This window comes from Anomaloglossus baeobatrachus, chromosome 1 (assembly GCF_048569485.1).
Source record: "Anomaloglossus baeobatrachus isolate aAnoBae1 chromosome 1, aAnoBae1.hap1, whole genome shotgun sequence".
In the NCBI taxonomy this organism is placed as follows: Eukaryota; Metazoa; Chordata; class Amphibia; order Anura; family Aromobatidae; genus Anomaloglossus; species Anomaloglossus baeobatrachus.
The window spans coordinates 341736019-341750249 of record NC_134353.1 but is presented as its reverse complement, the minus strand read 5'-3'; the positions used below and the strand labels follow the sequence as shown (position 1 = coordinate 341750249).

The 14231-nt window shown below is 38.5% G+C and overlaps 1 protein-coding gene across 5 annotated transcripts in view; it reads left to right on the top strand.

The window, feature by feature from the left end:
* EPHA5 (EPH receptor A5) overlaps positions 1 to 13357 on the top strand; it is a 641576-nt gene extending 628219 nt beyond the window's left edge. For 2 of the 5 annotated variants that reach the window (XM_075352357.1, XM_075352348.1), the window contains exons 15-17: positions 5730 to 5923; positions 8202 to 8357; positions 12153 to 13357. In XM_075352357.1, coding sequence (XP_075208472.1) covers positions 5730 to 5923; positions 8202 to 8357; positions 12153 to 12258 — 456 coding nt within the window. In that variant the 3' untranslated portion in view covers positions 12259 to 13357. Of the gene's footprint in view, positions 1 to 5729; positions 5924 to 8201; positions 8370 to 12152 lie in introns of all 5 variants that reach the window. The other 3 variants (XM_075352374.1, XM_075352366.1, XM_075352380.1) reach the window with 2 other exon arrangements.
* The last annotated feature ends 874 nt before the right edge of the window (positions 13358 to 14231 follow it).

Below are 14231 nucleotides of genomic sequence, written 5' to 3'. Positions count from 1 at the left end.
TACAATAAACCTCATTTCAATCCAGAAATATTACTCAGTCCATCAGTTATTAGATATATGAAACTGAAATAGCTGTTGCAAAAACCCAAATTGTTATAAAGAAAAAAGGTTAACATTAAAAGGGGTGCCCAAACTTTTTCATATGACTGTACCTGAGAAAGCCTAAAACGTTTTGGAAGAATGTTCTCTGGTCAGATGAGACAAAAGTAGAGCCTTTTGGGAAAAGCCATCAACATAGAGTTTACAGGAAAAAAAAAAGAGGCATTCAAAGAAAAGAACACGGTCCCTACAGTCAAACATGGCGGAGGTTTCCTGATGTTTTGGGGTTGCTTTGCTGCTTCTGGCACTGGACTGCTTAACTGTGTGCATGACATTATGAAGTCTGAAGACTACCAACAAATTTTCCAGCATAATGTAAGGCCCAGTGTGAGAAAGCTGGGTCTCCCTCAGAGGTCATGGGTCTTCCAGCAGGACAATGACCCAAAATACACTTCAAAAAGCGCTAGAAAATGATTTGAGAGAAAGCACTGGAGACTACTAAAGTGGCCAGCAATGAGTCCAGACCTGAATCCCATAGAACACCTGTGGAGAGATCTCAAAATGGCAGTTTCGAGAAGGCACCCTTCACGTCTCAGGGACCTGGAGCAGTTTGCCAAAGAAAAATAGTCTAAAATTCCAGCAGAGCATTGTAAGAAACTCATTGATAGTTACCGGAAGTGGTTGTTCGCAGTTATTTTGGCTAAAGGTTGTGCAACCAAGTATTAGGCTAAGGGTGCTAATACTTTTGTCTGGCCCATTTTTGGAGTTTTGTCTGAAATGATCAATGATTTGATTTTTGTTTCATTCTCTTTTGTGTTTTTTCAATGGAAGCAAAATAAATGAAGTTGTTAATACCAAAGAATTTGTGATTGCAATCATTTTCAGGAAGAAACTGAGTATTCTCTGACAGAATTGCAGGGGTGCCAATACTTTTGGCCAGCACTGTATATAAATATTTTTGAGTGGGAAATCCTGCTGACACATTCTCTTAAAATGTTTGATTTTTTTTTCTCTGAAACACTATAGAATAAAACATAAATGTCCAGAAATGATGACGCCAGATTCTGATTCACACTGCCTGCAGTTCGGGCAGCTAAGGTTTAATAAGTGATTACATTTCAATTACAGTACAACTTTCACTTTGGAAACACATTTATGTCAATATGTTAGCAAATATAAGATAGCGCTCCAAACAAAGTTTAATAAATTCTGATTTCATTTAGTGGCATACCTTGGAAGGTGAAGTCACATTGGTTGTCACCATTGAATTACGGTAAATTTAATGGAATTGACCACTGCTTTATATGTCCCTTGAATGTAAACTAACTGCCATAGATAATCATTTCACTAAATATCTTGCTTTATCAAATCCTACTGTAACCTGTGCTGCTCTTCTGGTCACATGATCTCTGGCTGATAGTGATGTGTAGGTCGCGAACAATCCAATACAAAGATCTGCTGTGACTGACAGGAGCCGGATCCACAGTGAGAGCCACTAAATTCTCTTAACAGCTCTCACTGGGCATAAAATTTTGGTGTTTGGTGGACGAAACCCCACCCACCTGAACAAAACCACTCAGCAAATTAATTGGCCAGTGGTGAGTGGGCAGGGTTTAGCATTGGGAGGGCATGTTTTGGTGGCATTAACACAAGCTTAAATATGTCGGTGAATACATATTTAATAGGGAGCCATGAATGATCCAAAAGAGATGGCTCTTTTTGGTGAAAAGACCTATGGGAACCAGATCACCAAAAAGAGCCAGACTGCCCATCACTACTGGCTGAGAATCTCCTGCTTCCTGTGGGGGCACATCAAAATCTCCCTCAGTTTTGGGCTCTTGAAACTGATAGGTGAGCGTGGCTTACATGTAGGTAGGTGAGACTTGCTGTGTGGGTGGGCCTATCTGCATTACTGTGTGCATACTGCTGCAGATACAGCTCACCCTGCAGACCCAGCACCCCCTTGTATCTGTATGCATATAGCAGAATGTATATACTGTACTTGTACACACACTGCTGTGTACCACATAAATGTATACACACTCTGCTGTATAATCTATATTGTATGAATAAATTCATATCTATCTCCCTATTCTACTTCATGGGAATAGGACATAGTCTTTCACAGTGTAAGGCCACCTTCACACGTCAGTGATTCTGGTACGTATGTGCTTTTTTTTAAACCAAACAGAATCACTGACATACGCAGACCCATTATAATCAATGGGTTTGCTAACACATCAGTGATTTTTCACTGAACGTGTCTCCGTGCAGCGTACACGCGTGTCCGTGATTCTGCAAGGAGACAAGTCTGTTTTTTTTCTGACATCACTGATGACCCATGGACCACACTATGGTGGGATCCGTGTGTGATCCGTGAAACACGTACCAGAAAAACACTGACATATTAAATAATAAACATTTTCAACTAACCTTTCCAGCGATTTGCTGTGCAGCCTCCACTCTCTGCAGCTCCTGCCCGCCTCATGAATATTCATGAAAGCAGGAACAGCCCACCCGGAAGTAGCTGCAGAGAGCGGTGGGCGGATGCTGCAGAGCCGAGGAGTTCAGCACCATGGACATCAGGAACGGGACAGGTGATTAATGTCCATTTGCAATCACGGATCATGGATTGCACATGGACAACCCACGTGTGCCGTGAATCACGGAACACGGAGGGACATGTGCGTGTTTTACACGTCAGTGAAGAATGTCAGCGTTTTTCACTGACGTGTGAAATGGGCCTAACAGTGTCCAGCACAGGAGATCATGCTGATTCTGTGTATAATGCTGAGGGAGGAGTGTGAAGAGATCAGGAGGAGTTACAGGTCTTTGCTCACTGCTTGATTGCAGCCCAGCACAAGGAATGAAAGGAAATGTAGTAAGGGAGCACAGGATCCTGTAGAGGAAGTGATCACTATGATAACAGAGCTGGTTCCAGGCAATAGAAACACACTTGCCAACCTGACCTTTTTATTTTGTCTGAACGGCTTATCAAAAATTCACAGCCAGACAAGATTTTTTTTATGGATACATTGGAAAACCATACTAAGAATTTATGATTAGAAGAGATACATGCCTACATCCCTTAATTATGATATGAAGACATCCGTTGTATTCACTGTAATGGACAATGATGACAATTTCAGTCAAAAAAATGTGTATAAGTTGCTCCAGCTTCAAAAAAATCACGGACGCCTGACTTTTTTTTACAGACACAGCAAAAAAATGCCCTATTATTATGGATTGTTCTGGAATTTCTGGATATTTAATAACCCAGAACAGGAAGAAACGCAGATATGCTTAAAAGAAAATGAATCTTAGTATAAAAAAAAGTATAAGGGGATCTCTAGGAGCAGGATCCTTAAGTCTTTAAGCACTTAAGGCAAAAAAAGTAATTAATGTAGGGCAATGGATGAGTCTTTAACTTCATGGCAACTGTTGGTAAAACTATCATTACTGATTGAAGATTCTTACAAGATAATGGTTTATTATTTCTAAAGAGGAAGAAATCATTGGCCATTATGATTCTGCTTTGGAATACAGGTTTCATAAAGTTATAATGTGTCAACCATTGATATAATAATTTGGAGACCCTGAGGAGAGCGTTAGGGACTAAAAATAATTGGCGTATGGAGATTATTAGGGGGGAGTGACAATAAATAAAGTTTGAAGGTATTAATGCAGCAGTGAATGTACATGTAACAATTCAGGTGTTATTGAATGATTCATTTTGCCGATGTTTGAATGTACACCAATATTTACCGGATAATTGCCTATTTTCAGCATTGATCAGGATAGGGCATACTGTAAGATTTTTCAAGGTGTTTTGTAGCAAATTGAGACTACCAAGTCACCATTTTCTGGCTAATCGAAAGCCACCAAAGGAGAAGAGTCTCTCGTCCAGCCGCCAGGTACCTCTGAAATGGATGCTGGACCAGAGTCCTGTAAGTTGATCAGCTCATTTCTAGTCTCAATCATCCAAGATCCAAAGAGACAGTCCTAAATTTAGGTCTATGCCCTTCAGTCCTGGGTATCTACTGAATGTTGATAGGGGCAAGCTGTGTAGTGTTTACCTCTTTCTGTTCTTGAAAAGTTGGGAGGTAGGAATACATGTGTGTGTATACATATGTGTATAACATACAGTGTTTGTGTCAAATACTATGTGTATGTAGCATCCACATTTACAAATTCTAGTAGCGCAGACTAGAGTTCATAGGAGTAAACAACAAATGAGCAAAAAATGCTATTCATTCATCATGTTATTAGATTGTTTACAATGGAAAAAAATCATTGTTTTCGGCAGCACATCACCCATTGCAAACTGCAGCAATGTTGCTGATGAAAGTGTCACAATAGTGGGTGTGGATCCACTGCCCCATGGACCAACCTTACCCTTAATGTGCGTGTTTAAGTGCTTACTGGGTTTTCACAAGATCCTCTGATGGTGAGGATGGACTTGGCTGCCAGTAGACATCAAGTACCACTCCAGGCAAGTCCTTGGTACTGCAGCAGCTGACCCAAAAGTCTGGAAACAGGTATGGAAGGCAGGCAGGAAAGATAAGGTACAGGAAACTGACTGGATAGACAGGTTCAGATGCAAAAGGCAGGGGGTCTGGTTCAAGTTCAGGAGGCAGGCGGGTCAGGCTCAGGTTCACGAGACATTGGGTCAGTTTCAGGTATGGAAAATAGGTGAGACTGACAGGGCAGGACCAGAGCAATCACACAGGAGATGGAACTAAAGACTGACTTGATGGGATACCTTCTAGAGTACTGACAGGAAGAGGAACCCTAAGAACCTAATTGCCTAGGCACCACCCTACAGGGGAAGGTGCCTTAAACACTCTGTGCCCCCCAGCCATAGGCTGGGGAACACTACTGAGTGTGTGCACTGCTCTTTAAGAGGTGAAGACCTTGCCTGGTAATGACCTATGGACATTTTTCAGGAGACCTGTATGATGTGCGCAGGCCCTGGAGGGTATGGACTGTAGAAGGAGCAGGGACGCAAGCGGACTGGTACGTCGGCATCCCTGCTGACAAAGGGAGATCGGACAGTGCAGGATGCTGGCTTCACAACATGATACTGTGTGGAGACAGGTTGAGCTTTTAGTGATTGTTATGCCTTCATCATTCTTCCTGTTCCTGTGAAAAGAGGCCGTAAACAAGCACGGAAGGACATATTGTTGATTACACTCATTTACCAGTCTGAAGTCAGTGCTTGTAAATGCAACCTAAATGAGTGAGTGTGATGGTGCAATATGTGAACATTTAGGGCCCCACTTTAAACTTTTGCTGAGGGTCTCACTTTGTCTAAGACTGGCCCTGGACCTTAGTAGAAGCTTATCTGCATTCTCACAATATCAACTAAATACAATGGCAGGGGAATTTATAATCACTAATGTGGCACTGTTCTATTATACACATTTTCCCTTTCCATATAATGTATTTCTTATCATAAAGTATTTGAGAGTTACTAAACATATGGCTGCCAAACTAGCAATTAAAGAGGCTCCAAACAGGAGCTTCATCCTAAAAAAGGCTATCAATTACACATGCAAATAATTTAACAATGCGTTTTTACTCCATCATTGTAGCTATAAATAAACAATAGTAATCCCAAATTTGGCTGAAATAGTTCATATGCTATTTGAAATGTGAACTGCTACAACAAATCAATTTGTCTTTGTTAGGTAATTAAAGCTGTTGAGGAAGGTTACCGGTTGCCAAGTCCCATGGATTGCCCGGCTGCTCTTTATCAGCTCATGCTGGATTGCTGGCAGAAAGATCGCAACAGCAGGCCCAAGTTTGAAGAGATTGTCAGTATGTTGGACAAGTTGATCCGTAACCCAAGCAGCTTGAAGACACTTGTTAATTCATCTAACAGGTAAACATATATTTTGAGATTAAGCTCAGTTGACAATATGAATACAAAGGTTGCAATGATTATTATTCAAATGTTTAACGAGATAATCAATAGTTATAGTAATATTGCTTTATTTCTGTCTCATGGCTTATAAATAGTACTAAAGTGCACTCTTGAATGTACAATTTACAGCAAGAAACCACATGTCTACAATATGTTCATGAATTGACTGATACTATACCAAGTCTATGCCTAATGGCATGTACTGAACTCAATGCCCTACATTGCAGATAAGATGGCTATATCACTGTGCAGCCATAACATTTTTTTTTTCATTTCACTTCCTGTCACATTAAAGTTTTCAATTCCAATCATTCCATTTCTTTACATTATTTTTATCTTTATGTCCAAGATTAAAAAAGGGACTTCATCTCGCAACAGTACCAACAACTACAGGTTATGGGTAGAGATGAACAAATTTATCATGATTTCAAATCAGCAAATCACACAGATTTTATAGCTAAAGTTGAGTTACAGCAAAGGTATTCTTTGTGAATTGAATGCTTATTATTTTGCTTAGGGATCTTTCAAGATCTCATCCTTCACCTGTCCCATCGTCTCGGCACCACGCTGTCTGGTTCTCTATCATCTCTTCAATTTTTCTTACATTGTTGCGTGAATTATTTTGCTCCTCCAAGTCAGGAATTTTGGCACAACCAGGACTAAGACAGTATTGCACAATGTTCTGTTATTTGGACAATGTGCATCATAAGATTGTTACATCACTATGTGCACTGCCCAGGCAAATGTCAAGTCTGGTCATGCTGGAATTCCTGACTTGGAGTGAAGAGGCTGAAGAGTATCCATAAAACAGGAAAAGGAAAAAGGAAGAGTCACTGAGAACCAGGTGGCAGGCTACGGGGATGGTGGGAAAGGTGAGCGGTAGCTAATGTATAATTTTTTGCTGATTGTTTACCTTGCCTTGTTGAGAAAAATTGTGATCACAACTGGCCTGAATTTTGCTAAGCTTGTGTGAAGCGAATTACAAAAAAAAATCAACATTCTGGAGAATACTAATGTTTGTAAGATATGTGGAAAATTCAATTTTACTCAAATTTGTACATCTCTAAATGTTAGTGATATTGCAGCCTCACTTCATTTTCTTCAATGGAGCGAGTCTTCAATACCAGATACAACCTGTACACAGTTCTTTTGAGAGAAGGAGGCCATGCTTTTCTAATCCTGGAAAACCCATTTTAATGTGGTTCTAAATTTGTGAAATATTGCATACATATGCTTTAAATGTCTGATTGACTGGGCACCAACATTTGGAACCTCGCCAATGTTATGTGCAATCTTTAACTATAATAGAGGATCTATATATAACAACATATTCTGAGACTTAATACCATAGTCTCAGAAATGGTAGATTGTCCTGTTTGGTGGACCTCTCCTGCAATAACACATTTATGGCATGTCCTATTATCTGTAGTATAACAAAATCCAAGAAGCCACCAGATTTTCGAGGACTGGGGGAGAAGGTTGGTGACCAAAGAGAAAATGTTGTAGAGGAACACATATTATCTTGCCAAAGTAATAGGGCAATTTATTAATAATAATAATAATAATAATAATAATAATAAAAATAATAGCATAAAATATAATAAAACTTGACATAAAAATGGTAGTTAAACAGTCAACTTAATAATATTCCCAATACTATGTTAACTCTAACGCAACAGTCCATAGGGGAGACATGGTCATTACAAAGCACAGGGAGAAGTTGACCCATCTGCATAACCTAGAAGATGGCATTCTGAAAAAGAAGCCATAAATAAACACATAACTCATAGCTCAGCATTATAAATACGGGGGACTTGATGAGAAAAGAGCTGTAATAAGATAATAATGATGGCTTTGGCTGACACTCAAGGTCACATCAAGAAATTGAATTACATTAATTATGAAAAATTGCCTTGCTACCTGTAAATTACTGGGAAGATACAAATATGTGCTGACTGAAACTTCATTTATTACATGCAAATTACAGGAGCAGCTTTCCTTTAAACAGAATAAATAGTTATTCTAAGCTTCTCTGCTTGAAAGCAAAATATAGTGAATAAAATCATAAAAGAACCCATGCTATCCCCACATGCCTTATAAATGATGACTTATGGAAGACATTTAGCATGAAGTTTGCTTGGATACATACAATTATTAAGCTATGGTGTTTCATAGAGGGTTAGTATAGTATAGTTTTACTGTATGTTTTTCTACTTATTATATATATGCATTGCAGGGTATCAAATTTACTGGTTGAACAAAATACAGTTGGAAGTGCTGCATACAGATCAGTAAATGAGTGGCTAGAGGCCATAAAGATGGGAAGGTATGCTGATACGTTTGTGGAGAATGGATACACTTCAATGGATACAGTAACCCAAATGACGTTGGAGTAAGTAACAAGGTGTCTCAATATGGAAAAACATGTATTCTTAGCTGTAGTGTTCCTAATTCCACTTAAAACTTCATGCTGAATATTTTTCATCTAAATATGAAAGTAGAGGAACTACCATGGGCACTCATCTATGTCCTGTGTTCCTGAGCCTGATTCCACTTTTCATTTGGTGGAACCTTAGTATTGAAGTTCCACATAAAAAATAAACTTGACAATTGGATAGGGCTTAAGAGCCTTGCAGCAAAGTGAGCCACTAGATCATACTTTGCTCTACAGAATTTTATGATATGGAATACCGTTGGAAAATATATGCCCACATTACACTCTTATTCTAACTCAAACTTATAAAAATAAACAGATTGCAGGTCAATAGTCAACTTTATATTTTACAACCTTCGGATATCTACATTAATAGGGTTGTCCCATAAACAACATTTCCGCATAGATGTTAAAATAATGATTGCTGAGACCCCCACCAATTCTGAGAATAGAATAGCTAAAAGTGTCCTGTGTGAATGGAGCTAGAGTGAGCATGTGTTGTCACTGATACTTTAAATAGTCATTGGAGCAGTGATTGCACATGCTCCCTACTGCTTCATTCATACAGAAGGCTTTGGGAACCCCATTCTCATGATCAATGGAGGTCTTAATACTTGGATTCAAAAAGATCATATCACTTGTTTTTTGCATAGGTCATGTATGCTGTTTATGGGACAACCTCTTTAACATCATATTTTCACCAAAATACAGAAACCAACTACTTATTATATTCAGTATTTGACATTAAACAGGGAAAGAGTAGTTACTTATTGTTTAATATGTGTCATTGCAAATATAATCTCAATACAAACTAATAGTGTTTCTTACACAGTTCTATTGGAAAGATAATATTTCTTTGTCACCTGAAATTTTGACTCAGTTCTTCCCAAATCACATCATAGACCTCATCATTGCTTCTTTCTTTTTAGTAGTAAATGAATTATATATCTAAGCAATTGTGACTGCTTTGCCATAGAATGCCCATATGTAGATACAACCACACTACTGTAAGAGTTTCAGCTCCCTCCAAAGGTTTTCTATCTGACTCAGGTCTGGAGACTGGCTAGGCCACTCCAGGACCTTGAAATGCTCCTTACGGAGCCACTCCTTAGTTGCCATGGCTGTGCCATGTGGGAAGATCCAGTCACGGCCAATCTTCAATGCACTTACTGAGGGAAGGAGGTTGTTGGCTAAAATCTCGCGATACATGACCCCATCCATGCTCCTTTCAATATGGCACCGTCATCCTATCCCCTTTGCATAAAAGCACTCCCAAAGTATGATGTTTACACCCCCATGCATCACAGTTGGAACAGTGTTCTTGGGGTTGTACTCATGCTTCATCTCTCAAATATGTTGAGTATCCCATCCCAGCCTTGTGCACGTCTACAGTTTTGTGCCTGGTTTCTTTAGACAGCTCTTTGGTCTTGGCATTGGTGGAAAAATTGGAGTGTGATTGAGTGTGTGGACAGGTGTCATTTCTTCAGGCAAGAGGTTCAAACAGGTGAAATTAATACAGGTAATGAGTGCAGAGAAGGAGGGTTTCTTAAAGAAAAAAATATCAGGTCTGTGAGAGCCAGAATTCTTGCTGTTTGGTAGGTGTTCAAATTTTTATTTCACGCAATAAAAGGGAAATGATACAATGTGATTTTCTTGATTTTGGGGAGGGATATGGACTGTCACAGTTGAGGTATACTTATGATAAAAAATACAGACCTCTCCATTCTTTGTAGGTGGGAAAACGTGCAAAATTAGCAGTGTACCAAAAATGTATTTTCCCCACTGTGTATATATATATATATATATATATTTATAGTATATATATATATATATATATATATATATATATACAGTGCCTATAAGTAGTATTCAACCCCCTGCAGATTTAGCAGGTTTGATAAGATGCAAATAAGTTAGAGCCTGCAAACTTCAAACAAGAGCAGGATTCATTAACAGATGCATAAATCTTACAAACCGACAAGTTATGTTGCTCAGTTAAATTTTAATAAATTTTCAACATAAAAGTGTGGGTCAATTATTATTCAACCCCTAGGTTTAATATTTTGTGGAATAACCCTTGTTTGCAATTACAGCTAATAATCGTTTTTTATAAGACCTGATCAGGCCGGCACAGGTCTCTGGAGTTATCTTGGCCCACTCCTCCATGCAGATCTTCTCCAAGTTATCTAGGTTCTATGGGTGTCTCATGTGGACTTTAATCTTGAGCTCCTTCCACAAGTTTTCAATTGGGTTAAGGTCAGGAGACTGACTAGGCCACTGCAACACCTTGATTTTTTTCCCTCTTGAACCAGGCCTTGGTTTTCTTGGCTGTGTGCTTTGGGTCGTTGTCTTGTTGGAAGATGAAATGATGACCCATCTTAAGATCCTTGATGGAGGAGCGGAGGTTCTTGGCCAAAATCTCCAGGTAGGCCGTGCTATCCATCTTCCCATGGATGCGGACCAGATGGCCAGGCCCCTTGGCTGAGAAACAGCCCCACAGCATGATGCTGCCACCACCATGCTTTACTGTAGGGATGGTATTCTTGGGGTCGTATGCAGTGCCATCCAGTCTCCAAACGTCACGTGTGTGGTTGGCACCAAAGATCTCGATCTTGGTCTCATCAGACCAGAGAACCTTGAACCAGTCTGTCTCAGAGTCCTCCAAGTGATCATGAGCAAACTGTAGATGAGCCTTGACATGACGCTTTGAAAGTAAAGGTACCTTACGGGCTCGTCTGGAACGGAGACCATTGTGGTGGAGTACGTTACTTATGGTATTGACTGAAACCAATGTCCCCACTGCCATGAGATCTTCCCGGAGCTCCTTCCTTGTTGTCCTTGGGTTAGCCTTGACTCTTCGGACAAGCCTGGCCTTGGCACGGGTGGAAACTGTCAAAGGCTGTCCAGGCCGTGGAAGGCTAACAGTAGTTCCATAAGCCTTCCACTTCCGGATGATGCTCCCAACAGTGGAGACAGGTAGGCCCAACTCCTTGGAAAGGGTTTTGTACCCCTTGCCAGCCTTGTGACCCTCCACGATCTTGTCTCTGATGGCCTTGGAATGCTCCTTTGTCTTTCCCATGTTGACCAAGTATGAGTGCTGTTCACAAGTTTGGGGAGGGTCTTAATTAGTCAGAAAAGGCTGGAAAAAGAGATAATTAATCCAAACATGTGAAGCTCATTGTTCTTTGTGCCTGAAATACTTCTTAATACTTTAGGGGAACCAAACAGAATTCTGGTGGATTGAGGGGTTGAATAATAAATGACACTCTGAATAAACTTTTCACAATTTAAAAAAAAAAAAAAAAGAAATAACATTCTTTTTTGCTGCAGTGCATTTCACACTTCCAGGCTGATCTACAGTCCAAATGTCACAATGCCAAGTTAATTCCGAATGTGTAAACCTGCTAAATCTGCAGGGGGTTGAATACTACTTGTAGGCACTGTGTATATATATATATATATATATATATATATATATATATATATATATATATATATACATATATATATATATATATATATATATATATATATATATATATATATATATATATGTATATATATATATATATATATATATATATATACACATGTGTATATATATACATATATATATGTTATATATACAGTACTGGAAAGAGTGCTGGAAAACCCATATGTCACAATTTTATTGTGTGTATATTGTGTTCCTAGTGAAGAATTATTACTATTTTCCTAGTTATTTAATGCCTTTGTGTATTTTCTACTCTTCAGCGATCTGAGAAGGTTTGGAGTGACTCTGGCTGGTCATCAGAAGAAGATAATGAATAGCATCCAAGAAATGAGAGCCCAGTTATTGAACGGAATGGTGCCGTTGTAATTGTGCCATTCCACAACCAAGCAAGTCTGCACTTTGTAACCTGCCCAGAGATTTATAGACACAGAGAAACCTGAAATGAAAAAGGGAAGTATACTGCTATAGAAAACTGAAAACAACACAATGAACATACAACAGATAACTCAAAAATCAGTATTTGACTCAAACTTCCATTTATTTTTTATTCTGTTTGTGTCATCGTCCGTCATGATTAATTGTAACATGCATGGGACCTTAAAGCTGGATGTAGAAGTGTAAAGTAAAGTTAGCCTGTTCTTTGGCTTCTGTAACAAAGGACTTCCCATGATGCTTTGTACAGGAATTGTATATAGCATCTTGATAGTGCTTTTATTGTAGCAGCACGCTAAATACTTCCAAGGACTTACTTGAATGGATCATTTAAAACAACGTTTTTGTAGCCCTGTATGGCCTAGGAAAAAAAAAGCTGCAGTTTACTGACGTTTACTAAGTCTCAATTGTCTACAAAAGGTGTATTGAAGAGCAATATGTCTAGATTTTCTTGATAGTTATCTTTTTTTTTGTAAATTGAAAAAAAAAATGCTGTTACACAGTATTAAGGTATGAAAGCGTGTGTACAAACAAAATGCTTGATCAACTGCAAATACAATATATTTATTTTTTGTGTTATAAGTTTTAGTTTGCTCTCTGGCAAGGTTAATGCATTCAATAATGAATATGTATATATTGTACAGTTTGCTACACTCCCAGGTACATTTATTGTGCTGCCACATACGTCTGAGTGTTGTTGTCCTTTTCGTATGACGATCGTGATGAGTTTCAAAATTTTAAAAAAGATATTAAAATATCTTCTTTGCAAACTTCAGCTAAATACTGTCATGTCTAAGGCCGTCGTGCTTTATTAAAAAAAACAAAAAACTATAATAACAACAGGGTAAATGTATAAAGACAAAAAATAACATTAAGTCTTCATTTTGTGGTTTGTATTTAAATATTTTCAAGGAGTAAAACATTACTTATTGTGTTCTTAGACCTCATGTAGTAAAGTCTTTCCTGAAAAAATTAAGTTATTACTAGGAATGATCGAATACTTCGATTATTCGGCTTCGCGATCATTTTCCGAATACCTTGCCGCTATTCGACTATTCGATGCGCAATGTAAGTCTATGGGAAGCCCGAATAGTTCTGAATAGTTGTTATTCGGGTATCCCATAGATTTACATTGTGCATCGAATATTCGCGAATAGTCGAATAGCGGCGAGGTATTCGGAAAATATTCGCGAAGCCGAATAATCGAAGTATTCGATCATCCCTAGTTATTACCCATAGCAAGCAGCCAATCGAAATTCTGGAATTTTTGCAGAAAAAGGGAAACTGATTGGTTGTGAGCAACATGGATATTTTTCCCTCCCCGGTTTTGGTACATGAGGCCGATAAGAATTACCAATTTTGTAACCAATAAATGTCTCTACAGGATACAAAAAATCTCTATTGTTTATATTGCATACATTACATATCTAATAGTGATGTGTCATGTCATAGTTGCTTATAGAATGATTGCCATCACGTGTGACTGTATCATTTAAGAGCAATAGGCCAGGCCTTTTAAAGAACATTGTCATCATAATATGACCTGCTGTTTAAATCAACTTTTTATGCTACATGGTTTGTTTTTTATATGTTTTTGGTATTTTTGTTTTTTATATCACCATCTATATTTTAAAAAAAAAATAGAAATATTTCAATATTCACACTAGCTACCATGGTTATCCTAGACTTATACTTCCTGTTCTTTCAAGAAATCAATATGTACATTAACAGCAATTGACTGACTCAGACTCTATATCATTGTATTAAAGCCTCTATTGAGTATAAGAAAAGGTAATTGGGAAGGGGGAGCAGGGTCAGCTATGACATCACTAATTGAGAATGGTGAATCATGTGTCTTCATCTGTTCATGGTGTTGCCTGTCATTATAATCCTGCCTACGATGATAA